This window comes from Chelonoidis abingdonii, chromosome 2 (assembly GCF_003597395.2).
Source record: "Chelonoidis abingdonii isolate Lonesome George chromosome 2, CheloAbing_2.0, whole genome shotgun sequence".
In the NCBI taxonomy this organism is placed as follows: Eukaryota; Metazoa; Chordata; order Testudines; family Testudinidae; genus Chelonoidis; species Chelonoidis abingdonii.
The window spans coordinates 177,967,439-177,994,476 of record NC_133770.1 but is presented as its reverse complement, the minus strand read 5'-3'; the positions used below and the strand labels follow the sequence as shown (position 1 = coordinate 177,994,476).

Genomic DNA, 27,038 nt, shown 5'->3' with positions numbered 1-27,038 from the left:
TTGCCATAGATTTCTACAGGTCACATGATACCTCTATTCATCTTGAGTAGTATCTTGCTGACTTCAGTAGGGTGAGAAAAAGTATATAAGATCTGGCCTGATGTTTCTGATTAGGTTCGTTATTAAGTCTGCTTATATGCTTCAGATATTTTTATAACTAATTTTTTGTCTTCATTTGCATCTTTTAAAAATATAGTATTTTACTGAAATCCTATAAAATACAGTAGCAATCAGATCTTGAGAATTGATTGTGGCCATTGTAACAGGACCAGCCACCTACTGACCACCCCCTAGTGGCCAGAGAACCCTCTGGAGCAGGGGTCCCCAACGCAGTGCTGTGGGGGCATCTGAATGCCCCCGCGTCCTGGCTGGTGGTTGAGCATCCGCCAAAATGCTGCCGAAATTCGGCAGCTTTTTGGTGGATGCTCGACCACCACCATGGTCCTTCGTCTGGCACCCGCCAGACGAAAAGGTTGGGGACCACTGCTCTGGAGTGTCCTGCTACCAATTTCTCCCTTCTTCAGGGCCCCTTCAACTCCGCCTACCAGTAATTAAAACATTCCCCTCCTGGGGTCCCATTTATAGAGTCCTTGCATATTGTCCCTTCTTAAGTTCATTCATGCTCTCCATTCAGGTAGGGAGTCCCCAGCCCTTTTTCCTAGAGCAATGCTAAGTCTCTTAGGCTTCACCTGGATAGAACTCAGCCTTTGGCTTCCAGGCTCCCAAACCCATCTCCCAGTCACGGTCTGTAGTAGGAGCTGGGGGCCCAGTGCTCCCTGACTTTATCTGGCTGAAGCTCAGACTCTCAGTGCTCTGGTTCTGGTTTCCAGGCCCAAACCCTTCTCTCAGTCAGGGTCTGTCATAGTTCAATTGGCCTCAAAGTCTTCCCTGCAGGAGCTTTTCCCACAGTCTCTCTACCATTTTCCCAAGTTTCTCCCCTCTTCATTGTAGCCTCCTGCTGCTGTCTATAGGGCAATCACCCTGATCTCTCCCAAGTGTGTCTCATTCTGAGCAGGATTGGCTACCCCGGCAGTCCAATCCTTATGGGTGAGCTACCCTGTTACAACCAATTCTTCATGGGAAAATTCCCTCGAGAGACACGGGGGAGTAGGCACATAGTAGGGACCAAATCACAAATGGTCTACAGAAAATTGACATACAAGTGGGGGAGGAAAAGGTTTCAAAAAGTATAATGAAGAAGTGGCACAAGGGGAAAGGAAGGAAAACAAAAGGAAGGATAGAAAGTGGTATAATAGTAATACAAGTCATCTGTCTACCTGGTAACTTCGAAGTGTTTGGGTAAGATAGGACTCAGTGTAACACTTGGGTGCCAGTGACTGTAGTGCTGAGTCTAGACCTATTGGAAGGAATCCTCCTGCTGTTCTTCAGTTATTTCTTTGCCATTCAACTGCCTTTTTCATACTTATTAAGGATCAAAATTTCTAACTTAACAAACCCAAAAGCTTATTTGATGCTGAATACATGTGTGGTACCTTGCAACAGAATCTCAAATACTCTTTTTTTCCCCCTACCTAGCAGTAGAAAGACTACATGACACACAGTTTAACAAATGCCGTAGTGTTGATTAGCTCGTATAAAAGGCTTGATTCTTTTTGCTTCCTGTGACGTGGTGGTTCTGATGTCAAATTGCATGACTTACTGGTGCTTTTTTTTTTAAACTCAGGCTGTTGGAGCCAATTATGAGTTACATCAATTTGTAATAACAGGCAAAGCTGAGTGTCACCATTTTCCCAATGTAACTGATGAAGGGTATGTTGTTCCACCTACACACAAACTCAGTGGCCCAAAAGAGAAAGAAATACCAGAAATTTAAAATTCAACAATGCCAACATTAATGATAGTGTCCCAGAAGGGCTGTAGCTAAATAGAAATTCTGACAGCCCTTATAAAGTTTAGTACAAGATGACTCTGGAGCTTTATAACTGCATCTCATGGGGCACTATATCCAATGTTTTAATAGTATTCTTTGCATGCTTTGCCTGTAATTTTTTTCTGTCATGCTTAAAAACAAAATATCTTTTATGTAAGATGGATATAGCAATCAAGGGAGTTGGATATTGCATTGTGCAACATCCTGGAAAGGCATTATTTCTAGATTTCTTTAAGATTCTGAGTGTCTATGTATAGGAAAAAAGGGTGAGTTACTTGCTGTGGATCTGATCTGCAAAAGAATGTTTTTGTAATGTAAGTACTAACAGAATGAATAAGAATGATATTAAATTAAGACCTGGAAAATATTTACCTGTTAATGTCCCAGCTGGAGCTGGTTAGAAAATGGAATTTCCATTCTGTGGGAAATACTGACATTTCAAAATTTATTTCCTTCTTTAATTGGAACAGTCATTTTTTTCCCCCACAGAACAGAAATGCAGAAAATTTTTTATTCAGAAACTTTGAAACACTTTTGATAATATTATAATAGATAAAATAGCTGTATAAATTGTGAAAGTTATTAGAATGTAGAAGTGAAAACAAAAATGAAAGGAGTCAAAATGATTAGTTTCAATGAACACTTTTTTTTCCCACAGAAAAGATTTAATTGAAATAGATACATTCCTGCAAAACATTTTTCAATTGTGACCAAAAAAAAATGCATTTTCCGATGGAAAACTTCAGTCTGATATTTTGACCAAGCCTAGTCTCAAATATCAACAAAACATTTTGGGGCTGATTGTTCTCTTACACCAATGTAGGAGAGTGGTGCATCTTCACCACCCGCACTGGAATTACTCTTGATTCCCGCTCGTCTTACAGGAGAATCAGACCAATAGACTCCAGTATTTGATGTTACATATATCTGGACTTGAGGAATTTATAAAAAATGACAGTGACTACAAGAGACTTACATAGACTTTTTAGACTTACATAGCTTGTAAACTAAATACGGTAAAATCTCAGAGTTACAAAATGACTAGCTAACTATACACCTTATTTGGAACTGGAAGTACACGTAATCAAGCAACAACAGAGACCTTCCCTTGTTTCCCCCCTCCCCGCCCTCAAAAAAAAAAAGCATCTACAGTACAGTGGCAAATATAACCTACCAAAATAAAAAAAAAGGTAAAGTTTAAAAAAAATTGACAAGATGAGGAAACTATTTCTATGTTTGTTTCATTTAAAATAAGATTGCAGAAGAAAACTGCTGCTTTTAACAAAGTAAAGTTTCAAAGCTGTATTAAGTCAGTGTTTAGTTGTAAACTTTTGACAGAATGGCCATAATGTTTTGTTCAGGGTTACCAACATTTCAGCATTACAAACTGTCATAAACAGATAGCTAAGGGTTAATGTTTCTTTTACCGGTAACGGGTTAACAAAGGGAACCAAACACCTGACCAGAGGACCAATCAGGAAACTGGATTTTTCAAAGTGAGGGAGGGAACTTCTGGGTGTGTTTGTCTTTGTTCTGTTCTATTTGTTTTCTCTCGGCTATGAGGGAAAGGTTTTTTCTATCTCCAAGTCTGCTTAACCCTTCGTGTTCCCAAGTTGTGAGTACAAAGGGAAAGATCGAGGTTTATATGTATTTTGTTCTCATGTGTGGAGACTTGCTGGATGTGTTAAATTGTATCCTCTTTTTGAGATAAGGCTTTTTCTTTGTCGAGGGCTTTAAAGCAATGATTCTGTTATATTGTCACCTTGACAGGAAGATCATGTTATGTCTTTTTCTTTCGTTTTATATGAAGCTGCTTTTTAAGAACGTGTTTGAGGTTTTTCTCTGGTAAGGCTAAGGAACGAAGAGAGGGGAGATCTGCTTAGTGTGTGTTGGACTAGTTGAATCATACCTCAGGGGAGGAGGCGGGAGGAAGTAAATGCCTCCTGTTTTGCATTTGCACGGGTTAGTACATATCGCCAGGAATAACCCAGGGAGGAGAGCTGGATGAGTAAAGTGAGGGACAGGGGAGGAGTTTGTTTCCCTTGGGGAGGCTCAGGTTTCTGGTCTTGGGGCCCCCAGAGTAAGATTTGGGAGACTCAGAGTTTATCAGGTACTCAGAATCCTGATTGGTGGCAGCGATATCAGATCCAAGCTGGTAATAAGCTTGGGGGAGTTTCATGCTAGCTTCTCAGTTTACGAACGCTAAGGTTCAAATCTGGGTGGAAGCTATTACACAAACAACCACCATTCCTCAGGTGTTCGTAACTGAGGTTTTACTGTATACACAGCATTGAACACATTAACAATATATTCTCCAATCCAGCCAGAACAGATGGAATCAATGGAGTTACGGATTTATAGGTAAAAACAAACATTTAATTTGCCACCAGTGCAACTGATCGGTATTTTGCGGCTTGACTGGCACCTGATCACATAACTTTCTCCCTCTGTCCCCTTTCTCTTCTGGCAGTGTCCTCGTTGACTCCTATCTCTGGCACTCTAGTTTATGTACAGGCAAGTCTCATCTTACATAGGGGGTTCGTTCTGTGGTTAGTGCGTAAAGCGAAAACCGCGTATAGTGAAACCTTCATTGAGTGGAATGGTGGGCGGAATTGCCCGCAGTACAGTTGCAGTTTTGACATTGTTATTTTTCTTCCCTCTTTTTGCAGACCACGCAAAGCTGAATTCGCGCATGTTAAATGCGCCTAAGATGCGACTTGCCTGTACTAGTTGTTCAAAGGTTAATTAGCTGCAGTGATTTTTGTAACTTCTTTTTGTATTTATTTACTGAGTTGTTGTTTTTTTAACATTTAGTTGTGACCCTGTGAATATTTTTTTAAAGAAAGGCAAACATTAAACATCTTGAAAAACAACATTTATAGTTAAAGCAAACTAAACAGCTACCTCTAAATGGATATTTGTTTTCCTTATAGTAGGACAGTGCATGCTTTCTGGTTTCCTGTAATTCATCTGCATACGACTGGAGCTGCCATGCGAGTCAGTCAGGAAGATTTTGAAAAGGCTAAAGATCAGCTGAAGCTTTTGAAGGAGGACCCTGGTAATGAAGAAAAGTTGAAGCTCTATGCATTGTTTAAACAGGTAGGTCAGATAATTTTTGTTTAAATTGTGGCTATAGTCTGAAAAGTGACTGTAAAAGAAGTCTTCTTAAAAGGCATTATAGGGTTGTACATTTTGTGTCTGAGCAACTTCATTGCATTTCAGAAATGCTTTTTAATTGTTTTTTAATAAATGACAGCTCTGCCAACTCAGCCTGAGCTCTGAGCGTCAAGCTAAGTTCTTCTCACCTCATGCATAATCACTGGTAACTGGTTTGTGAGTCATATTATGCCCTCAGTGACACCTGTACTATTCCATTACCTTCAGTGTGCTGTGAGGTGTGCCTGATTTGGACTGGGAGTGTGCGTGGAATTGTCAATGCACAAGAAGAAATAGAATCCAATTCACTTCCTTTTAGCAGTGTGTACAGGGCCTATATTCCTACAGAATTTACTTCTGAGTTAAAAAATTACTCAAAATTAATCCACCACTTAGTTTGTATGAAATGATTATAGTTTCAACCAATGTTCCCTCTAATTTTTCCCATGCATGTGCAGAATGAATTTTGTTATGTGCACCAATAAGGAGGTGATGTGCAGTGGGGGTGGAGCTGAGGGGTTTGGGGTGTGGGAGTAGGCTCAGGGCTGGGGTGCAGGGAGTTAGGACTCCAGCTAGGGGTGCAGGATCAAGGATGGGCCCGGGGATGAGGGGTTCAGGGTACAGTAGGGGGTTTAGGGCTGGGGCAGAGGGTTGCATTGTGGGGGGGTGAGGGCTCCAGCTGGGGTGCAGGCTCTGGGTGGGGGCTGGGGATGAGGGGTTTGGGGTACAGGCTGCCCCAGGGCTTTGGCGGGGAGAGAAGATTCCCCTCAGTCCTCTCTCATCGCAGCTGCACCTGGGCTAGGTGGGAGAAGTGCCTCTCTCCGGCTGCAGCAGCTCCGGGACTGAAGCTGCGGGAAAGCGTCTCTCCCCAGCTGCAGCAGCTCTGAGGCTGGAGCGACGGGAGAGCATCTCTCCCTGCCTCTCCCCAGCCATGATAGATCTGGGGCTGGAGCTGCGGGAGAAGCGCCTTTGTGCCTCCCTGCCGCAGCCCTGAGTGCCTGCATGGTACTTGATAGGCTTCAGCACAGTCAAGCAGCTTAGAGGGAACTTGAGTTTCAACCCATTATATTATTTATTACTAAGGCTTAAAGTGGACAACGTGACAGAGAGCATTATGCAAGCCCTCTATAGTTGGGGTGGGGGGAAGGGAATCTCTTTGTAATGGTATGGAGCAGTGGTTTTCAACCTTTTTTTTTTTTTCTTTCTTTCTTTCTTTGTGGACCCCTAAAAAATTCAAATAGAGGTGCGGATCCTATGGTCCATGGACCCCTCCCATAGAAGTCTTAGACTGAAAACTGGCTGAGCAGAATTCAACTATAAACGTTGTACATGCTTGGCCTTTGATGCTGTGTGAGAAAAGGTGTTAAACTGGGCTTCTGTGGTAACAACACTTGCAGGTTTTGACCTGCAGATGGAGGTATTCACATACTTTTGATCAGAAAAATGGATTGCCTTTTCTGGGATCTGAAACTTTGTCTAAGGGGTCTGTGAAGGGTGACTGAAAATAGTCTGCAGACCCCCATAGGTCTGCAGACCACAGGTTGAAAACCACTGGTATGAAGTGTATGGTGGGGGAGAGATTAATCTAGGCCCAGGGGTTAGTCTGGGCCATATCTTGTTGTATTGAGGGAACTAATTATTGTTTTAATAAAATTCAAGAACACACACTTTTTAAAGATAGACCCTTACTTGTTATTGTCAGTAACAGCTGACATTAGTAAGCTGGGGTCTAAATATTTCTCTCCCTGTACATGTAATGTGCCTTTCTTAAAGAAAGATTGATCTCATGAAGTGATATTTTTGTAAACTGTGTACACAAATACACTTTTTAAAAACATGTTTTAATTTAATTAAAATGGTTGGAGTGTCTGTACAATATTGAGATTGGGTTCTTGAGAACTTGCATGCTTATCTTAAATACTTAAAAAACTTAATATAGACATAGTGATTTTACAGTACTCCTTTCTTCGGAGCATACTTGTTTTCAGAGCTTCTGTGCCATGATCATGTAATGATTGATAGTGGTTGTGTTCTTTGCCCCCAGCCTGCTGGCTGAGAAATCTGAGCTTACTTGAAAGCTTACATGAGTTTATTCCACGCTTTATACAGGCTACCGAGGGTCCCTGCAGTTCTCCGAAGCCTGGCATGCTTGACTTTGTCAAAAAGGCCAAATGGGATGCATGGAGTTCACTTGGCAGTTTGTCTAAGGTGAATATAGCTCTGCTTTCAATTCATCACTTCATTTACAAACCAGATATTTGATACTGATTAGTGAAGGGTTAATGTGTAACCATATTGCATGTTAGTTGAAAGTCTATTTCAGACATCAGCATATTCTGCATTATGTCTTACAAACTCCTAAAATATTTTGGTTTTATATTTTTGCTTTGTAAACTTGGTGTAAAGTGTTACCAACAGTTGATGGAAATGTTCATCTACAAGAGTTTTAGGTGTAATTACTTATTCAAGGAAGGTTTGTTTGCTTGCTTGCTTTTAAAAGTGCCATTCTAATTGTGTCACATTTTAGCATTTCTTTAAAAAATTAAAAATGAAATGGGCTTTATAGTACTTTTCATTGCCATACAGATTAATTCCCTGAGTGTGTGTATGTGGGGCAGAACAAGGGTGTCTGCCTCCCTCTGTCTCTCTTAGTTGTTGAATAGATATAAAAAGAGAGAGAGAGAGAGCACGTGCACTTCTGGTGTTCCAAGAAAAGAGAGAGAGCCTTAGTTCTATACAATATTCTATCAGCTGATCAAGGACAGAAAATGACTTGTTCCAAATGCTAGTCTTAGCCAGGAGGCCTGGGTAAAACGTGTGTGTGGCTGAATTGGGTGTTGCCATAAGGAAGTTAAAGATGAGGATCTTTAGACTAATGTCTAATTTGGTTTTAGCTGATAAAACTACCCACCCCAGCAACAAATTTGTGCCTACTTTGTGGACTTTACAAGTGGAATTAAGCTAGTTTCTATCTCTTTCTTTAAAAGAGGAAGAAATCTTCCATCGTGAATGCTCATTTCATGGATGTTGGTAACTTGTCACATGAAATAGGAAACTTATAGGCTAAAAGACTGTGAAAAGTGACTCTAAAAAACAGCTTAGCTGTATCCCATTTTTATTCTGTCTCAATAGACTACTTTTTGATATGGAATCTTAGTAGATTACCAGAGCCCTAGGATGAGTTTGCAAAACTGATAGAACTATATATTTTTATTTTTAAACTAAGCACACTTTTTTATATGAAATCTATTGAGAGAGAATAAAAATATTTCCTGCTATGCCATTTTAGAGTCAGTTTTCAGAGTAAAACTGTACTTTTAAGAGCCAAATATCTTCTCCCTAAGTCGTGTCCGTTGGCAAAATTTGGACTTTCCTGAAACACTTCTAGTTCTAACGGAAAAACTGCTGCATCAGAAAAAAAAATTTCTTCACTTAGCTTAGCAGTAATATAGGTAACATCGCTTAACCAATCATTGTCAGAGGGGTAATGATTTCTTTCTTTCATATTGATTATACTGTTTTAGCTCTTGTAAGAGCTATTTCTCATGTTCTGATTCTCAGATCATGAACTGTTGATCACTCTTCACTGATGCACTATTTTTTAAAAGGACTTATAGTTAATAAGCAATGTGTACAGACTTCAGTACTTCAGAATAGTAATCATACACAGTGATGTTCACAGTGCGAGAAAGTAATGGCTCTTTGTGCCTTGTCTGAGTGGGATAGCCGCATCAGTACACTGAAGGCTGAGCTGCCTTGTACAAACTATAGTTAGGTCTTTGCACTATGCTGCCATATGTCTGACTGCTTCCTCCTAGCCACATTACTGTATGTAACAGACCTAGTTCCTGACTGTGAAACTGGCCAGCTCAATAGCAGAAATGCCAGCCCTCCCTTATTTTCCGTAATCTCTTGATTTTTCCATGTATTTATAAATTCAGGCCTCAAATCTGTGACTTTTGTATCACTTGCAACCGTTCGGATCCAACAAATGCAGCAAATAGTGTCGTGGCCATGGGGGTCATTCTTCTCCCCTGTGGCACATGCGTAGATGCACGGTGAGGGTCTGATAGAAAGGAAGCCCCAGCAATTTTGAATGGGGTTTGTGGCGCTGGTTGCAGAACCCATGCTACAAGATGTGTGTCGTGCTCTAACTGCCCCACGTAGACCCTGCTGGACTATATTAATGTGCTCTAGATAACTTTTTAGAGCATGCCAGCTGGTCCTGGTTTCTCAGTGTGGAGGAAGAGAGGTCATAGCTATGCAAAGGGGTAACCCAACACATGTGCAGGCCTCTCAGGTGCCCTTCTTATGAAAATTCTGGTTGCACCTCTAGTGAAAGGAGTGCTGTGGGGGCAAGCAGGCATGATTTCTTTTTTGCTGCACCCCATTTGTCCCAGAGTTCACCAGCAGCCATTGTTGATAAAAATGGCTGATGTAGGGGATAAAAATGAGACAAATATGCCAGAAAAGTCCTAAGTGGAATGGTTTCTGAAGTTCAAAATAGACTATACAACCAAATTTGAAGTGATTAAGCTATTGAGAGAGAGTGAAAATTGTGTGTACCATGAACTATGTCACATGGACACATACATCATGCATGGCTGTTGTAACAATGTGAAAATTTGCATTGTGCGAAAAAGCACGTTGAGACAGCAAAAACACCAGCCAGCAGCATGCAGATAAAGCAATTCTTTACTGCAGACATCAACGAGAATGTGATCTGTGCTGAAGTGTTAGTAAAGGGCTTCGTTGCTGAGCATAATTTGCCAGTTGTGGTGAGCAATCGTGTGTCAAAGCTGCTGAAAACTGCTTTTCCTGATTTGGAAATCACCAGGAAATATGTATGTATTCGCACAAAGATGACAGCCATTATCAAAGAGATGGCAAATGACCGTGTGGACCATCTAGCAGAAAGCACGTGGTGGTCATTGACTAGTCTAGCCCATGACAGCAGAAATGGTGCAGATGCTATCAGTCTCAACCTGTACAGAGTGTGCCACTGGAGAGAATATTTTTCATCTTCTGAATTCAAATGTGGATGCCAGGAAAGTCCTATGGTCAAACTGCTTGGCTTTTGATGTGACAGTGCTTCTGTCGTGATGGGCGTGCACAAGGGTGTTGTAGTGTTTATTCAAGAGAAACATCTGTCTCTTGTGGGCTGCCCACTTCACCTTGTGCACGTCACAGCAGAGAGAAGTGCAATATCTGAGAGAAGTGCAAAATATCATGATCAAGGCTACATTTTAGTCTCAGGTATTTTTAGTAAAAGTCATGGACAGGTCACGGGCAGTAAACAAATATTCGCAGCCCATTACCTGTCCATGACTTGTACTATATACCCCTGACTAAAACTTGAGCCAGAGGTGCTCTGGGGCCTGCTGGTGCAGGGAGGAGGTGAGCAGAGGTCTGCTGGTGGAAGGACGGGTGGCGGCGCATGGCCTGGGACCCCTGTTGGTGCTGGGAGGTAGGAGAGGGTTGGTGGGGTTGGCAGGCTCCCTATCTGGCTCTGCACAGCTCCCTGGAAGCAGCTGGCATGTCCCTGCAACTCCTAGGAGGAGGGAAGGCCTGGGGGGCTCTGTGTGCTGCTCCCGCCACAAGCGCTGGCTCCACAGCTCCCATTGGCTGAGAACTGCAGCCCCGCAGTCCAATCTACCCCAGCCCTGAGCCCCCTCCCACACCCAAAGTGCTGCTGCTGCTGGCCCAGGGGCTTCCCGAGTGCTGAGGCAGCCCTGGAGCCAGCTGCTGCAAATGTCATGAAGGCCACAGAAAGTCACGGAATCCATGACCTCCATGACAGACACGCAGCCTTACTCATGATGAGCTCCTAATTGACATCATCTGTTATTTCAACAACAGCATGAAATGTCCCCAGGAGTTAATCTTGTGTCAAGCTGTGCAGTGTGGAAGTCTGTAAGATATTGAAGCATGTGAGCATGCACTGGCTGTTACTTGGCCTATATTTGACCCAGTTCATCCAGCAGTAGAACCATTGGCCATGTTTTCTGGGTTGAAGCAGCAACATTGGAAGGAGTTCATTCATGCAGCACCAAGCCCAAATCTGCAGCTATCAGTCTGCACACTCCTTCTTTGCAACAACATAAAACCATCACAGATGCTGACAAGATTAATGCTAAGGTGATAAGCCACAAAGACCAGGCCATAAGAGACAACCTAATGCAAATCAAGATGGGCCAGGCAGAGCACAAATCAGCAACAACCAAAACTGAACCAGGCATAGCAGGAGCCACTCGCCAGTTATCAATAGCAAAACTGGACATCACAGCAGCAGCATGACTATAGTTGGTTGCATCACAGTTTCTGATTGAAGGTCAACCTTTCCAAGACCTTTAAAATTGACATGCATATTTGGATTTCTTTGAAATTTGGCGTTTATCAGGAGAGTGCCTGGATAGGGTTAGTGACCCAATTTTGGGGTCATCTTAGCTAGGGGTTGCAGAGAGAGAAGCTCCCTCTCCCCAGAACTAGCCATTTTTCAAAAAGTTTCTTGATGGACTTTTTTGTGTGGAGCTAGAGATCAAACTACTGATGTGATATAGGTCAAAATAGTCTTAATCTAACAAGTTTTAACTAACGTAGTGCATGGCAGCACTAAATCTTTGGGGTACCCAAATTGAATGGTAATTAAGAAAATGTAAATTTTTTTTACAGTGTGTATATTCTAATACAGAAAAATGGCCATTTTATATACTTTAAAACTCAACTCCTTTTAAGTGTTCTAAAATCCGAACAGTTACTTTCATTACATTGAAATTTGATGTGCCTCAGGGGGGCGTTAGTGGTCCAACCACGGGGTCATTTAACTAAAAGGTTCCCAAGTTACAGCCTCCACAAAAAATCCAGTTTCCTTCTGCTGCCTTGTACTGTTAAACTGAGCCCTGCTCTACACCACAGTTCGTCGACACAAGGCAGCTTATGTTGACCTAACTCTGTAAGTGTCTACACTGATATTTAGATCCTGCCAACGTAATTCACTAACTACATCGACTTAATAACTCTACCTCCATGAGAGATGTCAATGTAGTTAGGTTGGCACAGTGTCAGCATACGTGCTGCATTGCTTACATTGACTGTTGCTGGCTTTCAAAAGCCATGCCACAATGTCCCACACTGACAGTTCAGTCAGTGAAGTACTCCTGGCGAGATGCACACCGCTGACATAAGCAAAGCGTAGACATGCACAAGCGATGTAATTATTGCATCACTGTATGTTAGGTTGACTTAATTTTGTAGTGTAGATGTGCCCTGAGCGATACTAATGACTAGATGAATCACAGATCTCATCGGGATTGATGGCTGTGAACATCCTTCAGTTAACATAACTAAAGGTAGGTAGGGGTGTGTGATTAACTAAGACAAAAGGATTTTGACTGAGTGGCCGGAGGCTGCTACAGTTTGTGACTCCTGGGTGGCAATTTTATTTTGGGGGAATGTAATCAGTCTTTGTTGGGGAAAATTAAATGTGTCAATGTTTCCTGGGAAGAGATGGACATTAGGAGGGTGGAGGAGTGGTGGAATAAGGTGGGAGGGGTTTGGGGTGTAGCGTGGGAGGGGGATAAATGGGATGGTTTGTAGGGGAGGGGAGAGACCTTGGAAGTTAGGGAAAACGGAGGAGGAGGACCCTTTTCCCCCCTTGTCTATCTTTTAATAGTGTTTGATGGAATCTTGAGGGTGAGAGTGAATGGGTTGCAAGAGGAGGTGAAGAGCTTGTACACTGCAGTGCCTCTGGGGTTGGCAATGTAAAAGTATGTGTGTTAATGAGGCAAACTGGGGCATGGCTGAAAGAGGGCAAAGTTTAAGGTTGTGTGTGCAGCCTTAACTCTGCATTTCCTGGTTTTCAGACTTTGAATTTTGCTCAACTCAGTGTTCTGAAAGGGGACAACATACCACCAACCTATATTAATATATACTAATATACTTTTTTTGCCATTGATTGACTTAAGAGCCAAGTTTTCAACAGAGTAGCCTTTCCTTTTTGGCTTGCAAATTTGTGCTTGCAAAATGTGCTTCTATGGTTTATTTACCTAATTGCAGCCACAAGAGAGGTACTTAAGATGAAAGTTCTAAGATTTATGACAGCAATTGATTTATAGGCTTAAAAATGCAGGTACAAATCTTTTCAATTTAATTTATCCTGCCCAGAAGGGAGGCTGGGCTTTTAAATTCTTTTAAAAATTGACCCCAAATTACATATAATTGAATTTATAAAAAACGTGTTGGATAATTATTCTTTCCTGAGAAATCCAAGTTCAGTGGTGGTGTTTTCGTAGCTCTCTATGAGATCAAATGACTAACTCCATATAAAAAATGCAGCTCCTTGCTCTTTGGGTGCTAATACTGTGATCATCAATTACAGGGAAAACAAAAAACTTTAACCTTGGGAATGGGGGCATAAAGATGAGGTAAACCAGTGTATGCAAAATTAGAACTGAACTGAAACGGTTTTAAAACTCAACATTTAGTTTAAATTTCCCTCCTCTCATTTTTTCCTGTGTCTCCACATTTACTGGTTTCTGCCAGAAACATAGAGGGTCTGTCATGAGATTGCAGTACAATTTCTAGACCAAGAAGCCTTTGGATAAGCATCCAGAAGTTTTAGTACTTCTGTGAATTGAAACTTTTGAGCTCCACCTATCATTAGGAAGAAGTTTCCCAAATCACTTGGAAGTGGGAGGAGAAAAGGGGAGAGAGAAGGTGGGGTTTTGTTTGTTTTTTGAGCTTGCTGACCAGTCTTATGCCCTGATTGTTGTTGGTAAATCTTTCCGTTTGGAAGGTTACCACTTACAATGTTTATTCTCGCCACACCTTTTAGAGTGAGAGAAGAGCAAGTCTGGGTCATTCTTGCACCCTAGAATGAATAAAGACTCTTATCTCTCCATAAAAGAACTCGGATTACCAAGTTGTAAAAGTTTGAGGTATCAGATTTTACATATGGAAGTTAAAAAAAATAAAAAAAAAAATAAAAAATCTGTTGGGCAATCTTATCAAAATAAAAGACTGATGCATATAGAAAAGCAGTTCTCTGATGAAACTATAAGAGCTACAAAATCTGTGTGTGCGTGTTTGTAGATGGTTGTTTTAAAATGGGCTCTCTACACCCTGTAGAATGAGCTGAACAACTCATATTATTAGAGAATAATCCATTCTTGAAATTCAAATATAGAGAAATGGAGGTTGTCTAGCAGTTATGCTAATATTCAAAGGCAGCATTTCATTCAGGATAATAATTTGAGACATCCAAGAATTTACAGTATTCTTATTAATCTTTACACTGTTAACAGTTTGAGCTAAATATTTAGTTTTCTTTCACGTCTGTAGCTTACTGTTTAAAATGTGTCTTAACCTCTTTTTCTGGCATTTTATTTTCCATCTGTACTTGCATTCTGAAATAATTTTTTTGTTTTGCTGAAGGACTGTCCCAATGTGTGTCTCAGTATAGAATACCTTGAGAGACCTCTTGTCCCAAGTCTGGAAATACTAGTGACAATCCTTGCCTTTAGCATATTCTACCTACCATAAGGATTTTCAAAACCGATATTTCCCCCCTCAAACTGGCAATGCTCAACACCATCAAAACTTTTGCCATTGCTCTCACGAGACACAAAACATATGAAGTGTTCATTCAGTAAGCATCCTTATTTGCTTCTTGGTCACCTTGATGAACATAACTTCCATTTAAACAGATTTTTCTAGTTTGATTTACACTGAGAAGAAAATCCTATTTTCAGTTCATCATTGCACTAAGCAGAGGAGACTGAGCTGGACTCCAGCATTGTTTAATAATGTTTTTGGGTCTTCCTCACCACAGGACAATGCCAGACAGAAATATGTTGACCTTGTGTCAAGTTTGGTCTCTTCTGAGTCTTCTAGCCAGGTGAAAGATACTACTCCTGACAGCAAACATGGATATGAAACCCTACAGGTTACCACCACAGACCACATCACTAAGATAATGCTAAACCGCCCTGAGAAGAAAAATGCTATCACCACACAGGTAAAGACATTGACATTAGGGTTAAATATTCTCTTACATCAGGTTAAAAGCCTGGTTTCTCTGACATGTTGTAGTGAAGTTTTATAACAACTTTTTGGAGTGTCTTTCAAATATTGTGGGCCCAATCCTATGAGATGCTGACTTCCTCTAGTCTCATTGAAGCCAATGGAAATTGAAACCTTCAGCACCGAGCAGATGAGACCCACAGTTTGCTATAGTGATGCACGTGGACAAACGCTAAGCAGCTACATTTTTGTGAAGTAACTTCGAAGAATATACTTTGCTAATGCCCAATCATAGCCTAAAGCAGCAGCTGCGCTTCTTCTTGGTATTTGTCTCCTCAGCATAATGCCTTTATGGTGTGTTTTCAAAAGCAGAGAGCTGACTTTTATTTTCCCTCGAGTTCTGGCGTGTCCTTCATTTCCCTGCTCTTTCAAACAATTTATGTAATTCTGCTGCTGCTATTCAGTGTCGTCTTTGTTTTCCATTTCAAGCTGTTCTTTAGCTTTGAGTTGATGTACAAAAACTAACCACCTTGCTAGCATGAACAGCTTTTTAAGGTTTTGATTTTTTTCAAAAGCTCTTAGTGTTGACCTAAATCCTATCCTAAATTGAGACTGTAAACTGCAGAAAGACTCTACTGTGGTTGATTTCAGAGATTGTGAAATGGGTTTTCTTTTGTGACATCACATTTTTTTCTTATGTTCTTTTTTTAATCCTTCTTTTACATAGATGTATAAAGAAATTATTCAAGCACTTGAAGAAGCTGCCAAGGATGAGTCAGTCATAACTGTAATAACAGGTATCACATTTCACCGGCTTCTCAACAAAATTTATTTTTCTTTTTTTGAAGAGATTAATTTTACCGTATGCCTAAATATAATGTTGACAGATCACTGGTGCGCTGCCACCAGCAGCAGCACAGAAGTAAGGGTGACAATGGGGTGCTAATAAGTCTGCTGTGAAAAGTGATATTTGTATATTTTAGTAAAAGAGCAAAAAGCTGAAGTTTCTTCACGCCTCTCTCGCCCCCCTGAGAACCCCCAGTTTGTGCGCCACTGAACTAGATAACCTTTAGCAGACTAAGGCAGAACTGTGTGTAAACAAGGAAACTAAAATAAGAACACTTTCTTCCTCTTTTTTCCTAGGGCTGTTGATTAATCGCAGTTAACTTATGCGATTAACTCAAAAAAATTAATCGTGATTTTAAAAATTAATCATGATTAATTTCAGTTGTAGTCACACTGTTAAACAATAGAATACTATTTGAAATTTATTTCCTACATTTTCAAATACATTGATTTCAATTACAACACAGTATACAAAGTAGACAGTGCTCACTTTTTTTATTATTTTTTATTACAAATATTTGCACTGTAAAAATGGCAAACAAAAGAAATAGTATTTTTCAATTTACCTCATACAATCTCTTTATGGTGAAAGTGCAACTTACCAATGTAGGGTTTTTTTATTACATAACTGCATTCAAAAACAAAACAGTATAAAGCTTTAGAGCCTACAAGTCCACTCAGTCCTACTTCTTGTTCAGCCAGTTGCTAGTTTGTTTACATTTATGGGAGATAATGCTGCCCATTCCTATTTACAACATCACCTTGAAAGTGAGAACAGGCATTCGCATGGCACTTCTGTAGCTGGCGTTGCAAGGTATTTACGTGTCAGATATGCTAAACATTTGTATGCCCCTTCATGCTTTGGCCTCCATTCCAGAGGACATGCTTCCATGCTGATGACGCCTGTTAAAAAAAAAATGCATTAATTAAATTTGTGGCTGAACTCCTTGTGGGAGAATTGTATGTCTCCTACTCTGTTTTACCCGCATTCTGCCATATATTTCATATTATAGTGATCTCGGATGATGACCCAGTATGTGTTCATTTTAAGAACACTTTCACTGCAGACTTGATAGAACGCAAAGAAGGTACCAATGTGAGATTTCTAAGGATAGGTGCATCACTCGACCCAAGGTTTAAGAATTTGAAATGACTTCCAAAATCTGAGCAGGATGAGGTATAGAGCATGCTTTCAGAAGTCTTAAAAGAGCAACACTCTGATGTGGAAACTACAGAACCCAAACCACCAAAAAAGAAAATCTACCTTCTGCTGGTGGCATCTGACTCAGATGATGAAACATGCATCATTTTGCACAGCTTTGGATGGTTATTGAGCAAAACCCGTTATCAGCATGGATGCATGTCCTCATAAATATCTTGCAACGCCAGCTACAACAGTGCCATGCGAGCGCCCATTCTTACTTTCAGGTGGTATTGTAAGCAAGAATCTGGCAGCATTATCTCCTGAAAACTTGTTTGTGTGAGCAATTGGCTGAACAAGAAGTAGGACTGAGTGTACTTACAGGCTCCAAAGTTTTGCATTGTTTAATTTTTGAATGCAGTTATTTTTTGTACATAATTCTACATTCGTAAGTTCAACTTTCATGATAAAGAGATTGCACTACAGTACTTGTATTTTGGTGGATTGAAAAATACTATTTCTTTTTGCACTGTAAAAAACAATATTTGTAATAAAAAATAAATATAAAGTGAGCACTGTACACTTTGTATTCTGTTGTAATTGAAATCAATAGATTTGAAAATGTAGAAAATATCCAAAATTCTTTAAATAAATTGTATTCTATTATTGTTTAACAGCATGATTAATCGCATGATTAAATTTTTTTCCAAAGTGTCTCAGCAGAGTCCTTTCAAGATAATGTTGTAAGATTTGCACTTTCTTCTGCCTCTAAATATTCTTCTGAGATGCTAAGTTGTGAAAGATACTGGAAAATATCAATTTTGATATATTGTACAATTTGCATACCTCATCTCCAGCATGGGAGTGTTGCTCTTGGGGGTTTTTTTGGGTTTTTTTTTTTAAATTCTCTGCTGTAGTTACAATCTGGTTATGTATAATATATATCAACAAAACAGAAGTAACTGTTCTTGATAAACTAATAGAAAAACTACACTTGCGTGTTTTCTAGTGATCAATTAAAAGATCGTAACTTCTCTTATATGGTCTGTGAGCCCTGAGTGTGTGTCATGTCCACCTTTAAAATTTGCTTTTTCAACACACATTCAATTTATTGGGTTTTGTACCAATATTAGTAACTTTGCTCATACTACCCTTTAAAGCAGGAAGAAAGGTAGTTCCTGTTGGCATTTGTAGGCCACCCATCGCGTGGTATCTGGGTGATATTCTCAGAGAACCATAAAAATTGGCGGGGGCCCAATCCTGCAGTACTTATGCGCATACCTTTATGCCACTGATTAATTAAAAGGACTACTTGGGCACAGAGTTATGAATGTGTATAAGTGTTTACAGGACTGGAGCCTTAAGCCATCATGATAGAATATAATATGTTCTAGAAACAGGAAAGAATCATCCAGTCAGTGTGTTCTAACTTTTAACCACACCCTTCCGGTTTGAAAATTGTGTCCTCAGTAGCCTTCTGTTGTAAGATGCTAGTCTTTGTAGTCTTCACTGTAGTTTTTTTTTTTTTTTTTTTTAAAGAGACACAACATGAAATTTAGGGTTTTGTTTGTTTTTTAGTTAAGTAATTTAGATTCCCCTGTCAGTTTTGAGGGAAGAGGAAAAATCTAGAATTTTATTTTCCTATTTGTTTTTAAATGTGTTTTCTCTTCTTTGTGCTGTGTAAAAGACCCATAAAGACAGGGGAAGCTGACTTACTATGCAGCAGAAACAGTGAAACTGACTATTCACAAAGTGTGATCAGATGCAAAAAGTAAACTGAATTTTTTTACCCTTAACTTTCATTTTCACTGCTCCTAGGCATTACTGGTAACAATAATAGGTTAAAAATATCAGAACTAATATTTTTAGGTTGAAGATATCCTTTAACAAGGAATTGTTTATGCTTTGAAGCAACTTCTTAATTACTTAACCTAAATGTCTAAAGTTAAACTTTCTCTTCTAAACATGAGAAGAAAGCTTCAGTTTCTTTATTTTGCCTATTCAGAATTCTTTGTCTTTATATTGTCTGCAGGAAATGGGGATTATTACTGTAGTGGAAATGACCTGAATAACTTTACCAATATCCCATCTGGTGGAATAGAGAAGATGGTAAAAGATGGTGCAGTATTACTCGAGTATGAATTTTTTTTATATTGTATGTGCATACACTGCTGTAAAGGGTAGGATATATTTACTTGACTTAACTCAGGCTAACTGGCTCCAGCCAAGAGTAGGGCTGCATAGTACATATACGTACTAATAGAGATCTCAGTCTCAAAGAGTTTACAGCATACATAGACAAGAGTGGGAGAAAGAAAGTATTAACCACATTTTACAGATCAGGAAATGAGGCAGGTCTACATTAGAAACTTTTGCCAGTATAGTAATGTCAGTTAGGGGTGACTCAGTAGCGTAGCTAGCGGGGTTCAGTGGAAGCAGCCGCTTCCCCTCAGGGCGGCAGGCGCGGAAGTGGCGCCTGCCGGCGGGTGCTACCAACAGCACAGCTGGAAGAGCCATGGGGCAGCAGCAGCAGGCCGGCGCAGAAGTGGCGCCTGCCAGCAGCACGGCTGAAGGAGCCGTGGGGCGGCAGCGGCAGGCCAGTGCGGAAGTGGCACCTGCCAGTTGGCGCTACCAACAGCACAACTGGAGGAGCCGTGGGGCGGCAGGCGCAGAAGTGGCGCCTGCTGGCCGGCTCTGCCAGCAGCACAGCTGGAGGAGCCATGTGGGGGTGGCAGACGTTGCTGGAGGAGTGAGGGGGCCGGCTCCTCGGCTCAGGGCTCGGCGGCCAAGCACTACCCGGCCCCCCTCGCCCCTTGCTAATGTGGTGGGTGGCGGGAGGCGAAAGGGCCCCTGTGCCTTTAAGGCCACCTGGCTGGCGAGCCCCGCGTGGAGCGCGCCGAGTGCTGGGAGCAGGCTGGGGACAGGCAGTGGCGCAGGAGGAAAGGTGAGCGGGGGAGGGAGCTGAGGGGTCCGGTCAGGGGGCGTGGCCAGAGGAGGAGCCAAGGGGGGCGTGGCCAGAGGAGGAGCCATGGGAGGGCGCCTTTTTTATATTTGCTCCCCCTACACTGAAAACCTGGCTACGCCACTGGGGTGACTGTGGGATTTTTATTTTTTAAAATGACATTTCTGTACTGGCAAAAGCTCTAGTGTAGATGTAGTTTTACAATATAGCTTATTTTGTTGAGGAAACCAGTAGAAGCTATACCAGCAAGAGCACTCTTTTGCTGGTATAAGCTACATCTCCATGGGGAAGGTTTGCTCATGTAGCTATACCAGGAAACTTTTTCTAGTGTAGACTAGTTCTGGAACTGAACACCTCTTGAGTCCCAATCTCATGCCTTCACTACAAGACCGTACTTTCCCCCTATATGCTGAACAGTAAAAAATAAATAAATAAATAAATAAATTACAGTTTACAGTCTTAAGGTAGATTGGGAGATAATACAGTGCAGTAAGATGCAGGACAAATATAGGGCAGGTATGTGGGATGACACTGTGGCTGGAATCTATCTTAGAACAGGCAGGAACTGATGAATATTAAAAGCAAAAAGAGGATTAGGAGCTCTTTGACCTTCACCATTGCTTCTGTGTGCTTATAAATTTGAGAAGGAAACTTGGGAAATACTCTTGCTTTGGATTCCTGACTGAAGCATCAGATACTACAGTAATGCACACTAGAAAACCCGAAAGTGGATAGGTACCTGCTGCTTTCTATCCAATATTTAAAGATAAACCGCAAGTGAAGGGCTGCAGGACTGTGTCCTCACTTAGGCAAGTGGCCTGTGGACCTCAGTTCTCCCCCCGGCAAGAGACAAGAATACTCAGATCTATTTTGTAAACTTCTTTCACCTCAGTGCGTGGTAAATGCCCTCATTAATCATGCTAAGTAGGGGATTCAGCACAATACCTAAAATTTCACCTGTTTGCTTTTTCTTTCAAGTTCTGTCAGGCCTTCTCCCTCTTACTCTTGTGGTGCCCTTCTGTTCCTTATGCTGCTGATATTCCAAAACGAACATGTGTTGTACCCTTCAGGATATAAAATAATTGTGTAGAATACAATAGAACGCCCTTACATGACCCTGTATCGACAAGTGGTAGTGAGGCTCCATAGTAGTTATGACATCATTAGCCTGGAGCATGCTGGGTCATCATGGCAGAATAGAAGCTAAACAGCTGAAGAAGGGATGCATATCTCAAGAATGGAAATGAGATGAATGGGGAGAAATGTAAGTTATTAAACAATGATGTGCTTCCTGTCCTTCTTAGCTTGTCTAGTACCTGTTTTTTGTCTGTTACCTGTTTCTGAAGGGAATGGATGGCATTTTCATAATTTGATTTGCAGTTCATCTTTTAAGAAACTAGCACTGAGCACGTCCTGTGAATCCTAGCCAGAGAGGCAGTGTAGATTCTGTGTTCTTTGTTAATGGACATAGGGAAAGAGAGAGAACCATACGTTTCATAGTACGTCATTACACAACCATAGACTATGTAACTAGTCTCAAGTTTTGCAAAAACTTGGTCTTCCTCATCAAAAGGTAAGGTGTCATCCTGACACACTCTGCTCCTTCCCCTCTCCAGGAACTTTGTCAACCATTTTATTGATTTCCCTAAGCCATTGATTGCAGTGGTGAACGGTCCAGCTGTTGGAATCTCTGTAACTCTTCTTGGACTCTTTGACATTGTCTATGCTACGGACAGAGTAAGTAGATTGCATGGCTGATCTCAATCCAGTGTTTGTAAATCCCTGTCTACACTAGACATTTGTGGGAATGAAATTTACCAAAGTAAGCTGCACCTGTGTAAGCACTGCTTTGCATCAGTGCAGCCCATCTACAGTAGAGGTTTGCGCTTGGGTAACTAAACTGATGTTCTTACACCCATGATATTTCTCTCATGTAGATATGGCCTGTAATTTGAACACAGCCACCAAGAACAATGAGATGTGATATGAGCTCTGTTGAGGAAAAAGTCATTACATGTCAGCACAGGAAAGGGTAGATGATATGAAATTACGCTTTTAATGAGTTTGTTAACAATTAGGCCATTTTTAACCCACTATAACCAATGCCATTAGAGAATCAGAATACAATAAACTAACTTTACCAAATGTAAAACCCCATGACAGCTTTTCTTTAGTGAGCTCAGAGATGACTGAGATTACCAAGTTTACTATACAAAGAGCTATGCTGAAGCTTGACAGAAAATCCAAATACATACACAATATAGATTGTTACTTCACAAAATAGGAAGCATCTGTCATTCATTTGTTGTAAATTATTCTTTACTGCTTCTACATAATTAATGTTCTCTCTGGTCTTGAGGCCCATTTTCTCATTCCTCAAACAAGAGATATTATTTCTGTTCTATACTCTTAAACATCTAGTGTGGAACGGAGAATTTTATGGTTTTGTCTTGTTTATTTGGGTTACTGTTCTCTGTGCCAAGGAAACTGTGGCAACAAACCCTGAATTGACTGACTCCTTTGCTGAACTTCTCCAACAAAAATCTGGTGAACATTAAATAGAACAAGTGATGTATTGTTACCATCTCATATTTGATATTGTACAAAAACTGAGTCCTATAGTGGTGCTAGAAGCTGTGTCCAGGTTTGTTGTGAGTAGAAGATAAATTTTAAACTGAATGTGATACCCCATACCAATAAAATGAGAGAGATGTTTACTCAAATTTACATCACTGGTATATTTATTGCCATTATCTAATGGTACAGAAGGTCCATACTCAGACAGAAAAGAAGTTTTGGAAGAGAAATGAATCCACATCAAATTTGAGGCAAACCCACAATATAAAAACCCTAGTTGTTGTTTTTTTTTAAGACAACTTATTACCTCCTGAGCTAAAAAACTAATTCTTAATGGGTACCAGTCTCAGCTTGTTGCTTCAACGTTTATATCAATCAAACTTCTTTCTGTCAATCTGTTAGATAGTAGTTCATCATTCTAAGATTCGATATATTACTTGCATAAATTGGTATTCAGTATGTCTTTTTTTAAATGAAACCTTATTTAAGTGTCTCACTGTATAACTGTTTGTAATAGAGTAGAGGTGCCCAGCCTTTTATTACAGTGAGTGCGGTATTGGAAACTTGGCAGAAACTAGAGATTCATACTCAGTTTGCATGTACATTTTTGTTTTTAAAATAGAAGATACTCAGTGAAATCCAGCAGTTTAATTTTTTTTTTACTCTGTAAATGAGTTTTAACTTGGAGCTAGTTTAGGGTTCCATGTGACATCACACTGTGCACTTTTGCCATAACTTCTTTTTTTAAATGTTCAAGGTTTCAGCTCTGAAGCAAGTATGTAATAGAATTTAAGTAGGGAGAAAAAAGTCTTACAATGTTTTTTTAAAAAAAAAAGTGCTATGATTCTTTACAGACAACTTATCTGTATTGCTGTAAATTAAGAACTGTTGTGTTCAGAAGTGATATTTTTGCATGTATTTATGCTATTTACACTATTTAACTTCTGGGGGAAATGTATGTAAATATTCTATATGGAAAAGTGCTGCACATATGCATTAGTTAGGGTTTGTTAGGTTTTTTCCCCAAAAGGCTTTCAGTAGTCAAATTTAGGGTTCAGTCCTGCACGCACTCTGTGCATAAAATTCACTGCCAGAATTGGGCCCTTTGTAACTCTTGGTTCCTGCCTTGGGTCTCCTCTAAATGAGCTTGTTGTACCATTATTGATTCCTTATTAGGCAGTGTCGCTTTAGTTCTCCCCTTGCAGAGGTCTGTATGTGTCTCTCTGAACAAGCTGTTTCTCTGCAGTTCCAGGCAGTCCCCTGTTCTATGTCCAAGTCTGTGCCTCTTTCCCAGTGGCTGATGGGGAACCGGGCCTGCCCTGTACTGCAGGCGGGGGTGCTGGCACAATTTGTATAGTGGAGGTGCCGAGAGCCATTGAACCAAACTATAAACCCTGTATGTAATGGAAACCACTTCAAGCCAAAGGGTGCGGTAGAACCCCTAGTTCCAGCATCTATGACTCCAAGTGCCATCCCAGGGACCCTGTGCTCTGCAGCTATGATCTACTTACTCCCAGCCCTGGTTACTACTTCCCTAGGCTCTGTCCTACTCCCTTCATCTATCCTCTGGCACCTCTGGGTTTACCCCCTATCTAAGCTTCCTCTTCTCCCTATGACTACTTCCCCCTTTGGCTTCTTACTGGACCCTGTAATCTGACAAACCTCCCTTCTGTCAGAAAGTGATTGATTACATGCTATTTCCCCTTGTCCCCCTCCCCCTTCTGTTCTCAGCTTCTTAGCTTCATAAGCACCCCCACCTGTTCCTGCCCAGGTGAGCTTCATACTTAAGCTTTATTGATCATTTGCTCCCCTTTAGGTGCAGCCTGTGTGGTTAACTGGCCCATCTAACCTACCTTAACCCCTTCAGGATTGGTGTGGGTGAACACCCATGTTACTAAATTGTGTTTTAAAGCCTGTAAAGGTAATTGATCAAATTATTCTCTGGTGCAACTCCATTGTAGTCAAGACTTCAACATAAAAACTAGACTCTAGTATTTTTCTTCTATTTAAAATGACAAAATTAATGTTTGATTCCTCACTTTAAAGTTGGATTTACTCTTTAATAGGCCACGTTTCACACCCCATTTAGTGAACTTGGCCAGAGTCCAGAAGGATGTTCTTCTTACATGTTTCCAAAGATAATGGGCTTATCCAAGGTAAGAGAACACAAGTCGGTACTTTAATTTAGTGCTTTCTACCTACGTTAACTGAACTCCAGTTTTCCTCAGTAGTGCCATCCAGCTACATGAGTGAAAAGGGTGACACTGGGAGAGTCGTTTAAATGGAGCCCACTCCCATTGTTCTTTGCCCTATGCTTAATAAAACTCATTTTTTAAACATGAGGAAAGTAGTCAAATAGTATCACAATGGTCACTGAAATAAAGAGAAAGCTGAATATCAAAACTAAAGAAAAAAATCCACTGCCAGAGGTATGCAACCGTTCTCTCTCTCCCGTTTTTCCCCCAAACCATATCTCTCAGCTTTCACTGAGGGCTTGCATCTTTCCTCCAGCAATGCCGAGGCAGTTGTAAAGTTGTCAGGAAGGACATTGCACTAAAAAGCACCCCTCAGCTGAGAACCTCTGTCAGGCAGGGAGCAGTAGATGTAGGTACTCCTGCTGAACCTTTGGGAAAACTATATATCCAGTCTTTCCTCAGTTTTGTTAGGAAGCTTTTTCACAAATTCCAGAACCTTTCTCTACTGCCTGTCAAAGGCTGAGTTATTTGTTAGTCTCCTATCAACAGACTCATGCATTTCTCTCTTCTGAGTCTTCAGTAGGAATAAAAAAAATCCCAATAAAAAGGCTTAAATGCACACAATCAAAATAGAGCAAATCTTATCTTCCTATTAAAGTTGCATAATTCCCAATAGCTGTTATTTAGGTATGCCACCATGACAGTTCTGGCAGTTTTAAATAGCTATAGCAGGTATATATTGCCTTTATGTTAACAAAATTTCTCAATATAAGTTACGACGATTTTGTATAGTGCATAGGGAAATGAGCTTTATAGTCACTAGGAAGACAAGAATTATCTCTTCAGCAATTTACAGAGTGTCAGTCCTTGTTCTGGAGAATTTAGAGTAGCTGAATAAGTAACAATTAGTTTTGACATTAGCTAATCTGGGGTGATCTTAGAGGGGATGGCCCTTCCTGTGCTAGATTCTCTGACAGCTGTACAGCTACCCACAATGCTCTAGGATGCAATCCCTCAGTGCATACCTGTGGCCAAACCCTTTTCGGAGAACAGAACTAACAGGCAACATTTAAGTTTCCTTTTCTACTATGAAAAGGAGCACTGTAAACTGGAGGTTTGTGTTTCCCTATTTTTCTTTTTAGTTTCTTAATTCTTGTGTTTTATTAGATTGAGAGCCTTTTGTTTTCTTTCATTTAGGCAAACGAGATGCTTCTTTTCAACAAGAAGTTGACTGCAGGGGAAGCATATGCCCAAGGACTTGTGACGGAGGTTTTCCCTGACAGGACTTTTGAAAAGGAAGTTTGGATAAGACTTAAAGCTTATGCAAATCTCCCCAAAAACGTTAGTATTTAAAAATTGTGTATATACAGTCTGTAACAAGAGAGAGTTCCTGCTCTCTTATGAGCAGACACTGTAACAGGGTACTATATAGAGTCCAAACTTACCATCTTGGGGTTTGGCTTTATTGGTAATTGAAAAAATAACAAACCTCAACCTAAGTTTTCTTCTCAAGCTTGGTTGTTCCTATGGTTTTTCCTCCAGGAATTAATGTCACAGTTGCCTCTGTCCCAGAGGCTATCCTGGTTGAAGTTGGCAAGATGCACTTGCATTTATGGCTCATCACTTTTCATTCAAGTACCTTTAAGAAATTAGCTGTTAATCCACTTGAAAATTATGTACATTTGCCTTGGATGCTAACTCCTGTAGGGTTGACAGAGATACCGGTTTCAACAGTTTGTTTATTTATTTAATAGTTACAAGTTTGCTACAACTGTTGTCATGCGGGATATTCATTTTACTGAATTACCTAGGAGTGGTACCTTCAGCACCTTCAAAAGTGGATTACTACACAAACCAACAAACAACCTACGGAAAAAAAAATCCTGAATCTCCGCAAACACATCCATAGTCCGTCTCTTTTCTGACTGCTTGGAATGTGTAGAAAAACATAATGAGCTGGTCTCACAATAGACATTCTCATACCACCAGTTTATAAAAACTCAATTTATATTTGGAGCTGCAGGTAGTCTAACAAATTCCCAATTCACACTTGTCTGCCCACACACATTCTGGGCATTGACTGGATGGATGTATTGTTCTTCCTGAAACCGCACCCTGCTAAGTAGCTTTAGCAGCAATTAAAGCAGAGGCCCCTGTGTATAATGCCAAATTAAATTAAAAATCTAAATGGAATCCAGTTCAGTTTAGATATTGCATATTGAGTGCTTCTCACATGCTACTTTTCAGAAT

General features: G+C 40.5%; 1 protein-coding gene across 4 annotated transcripts in view; it reads left to right on the top strand.

Annotated features, from left to right (window-relative positions):
* Positions 1-27,038, top strand: part of ECI2 (enoyl-CoA delta isomerase 2) — a 62,761-nt gene that overhangs the window by 35,293 nt on the left and 430 nt on the right. For 2 of the 4 annotated variants that reach the window (XM_032798399.2, XM_032798396.2), the window contains exons 2-9: positions 4,828-4,990; positions 7,157-7,255; positions 14,877-15,062; positions 15,795-15,864; positions 19,087-19,189; positions 21,633-21,753; positions 24,660-24,749; positions 25,986-26,129. In XM_032798399.2, coding sequence (XP_032654290.1) covers positions 4,883-4,990; positions 7,157-7,255; positions 14,877-15,062; positions 15,795-15,864; positions 19,087-19,189; positions 21,633-21,753; positions 24,660-24,749; positions 25,986-26,129 — 921 coding nt within the window. In that variant the 5' untranslated portion in view covers positions 4,828-4,882. Of the gene's footprint in view, positions 1-4,824; positions 4,991-7,156; positions 7,256-14,876; positions 15,063-15,794; positions 15,865-19,086; positions 19,190-21,632; positions 21,754-24,659; positions 24,750-25,985; positions 26,130-27,038 lie in introns of all 4 variants that reach the window. The other 2 variants (XM_075062827.1, XM_032798395.2) reach the window with 1 other exon arrangement.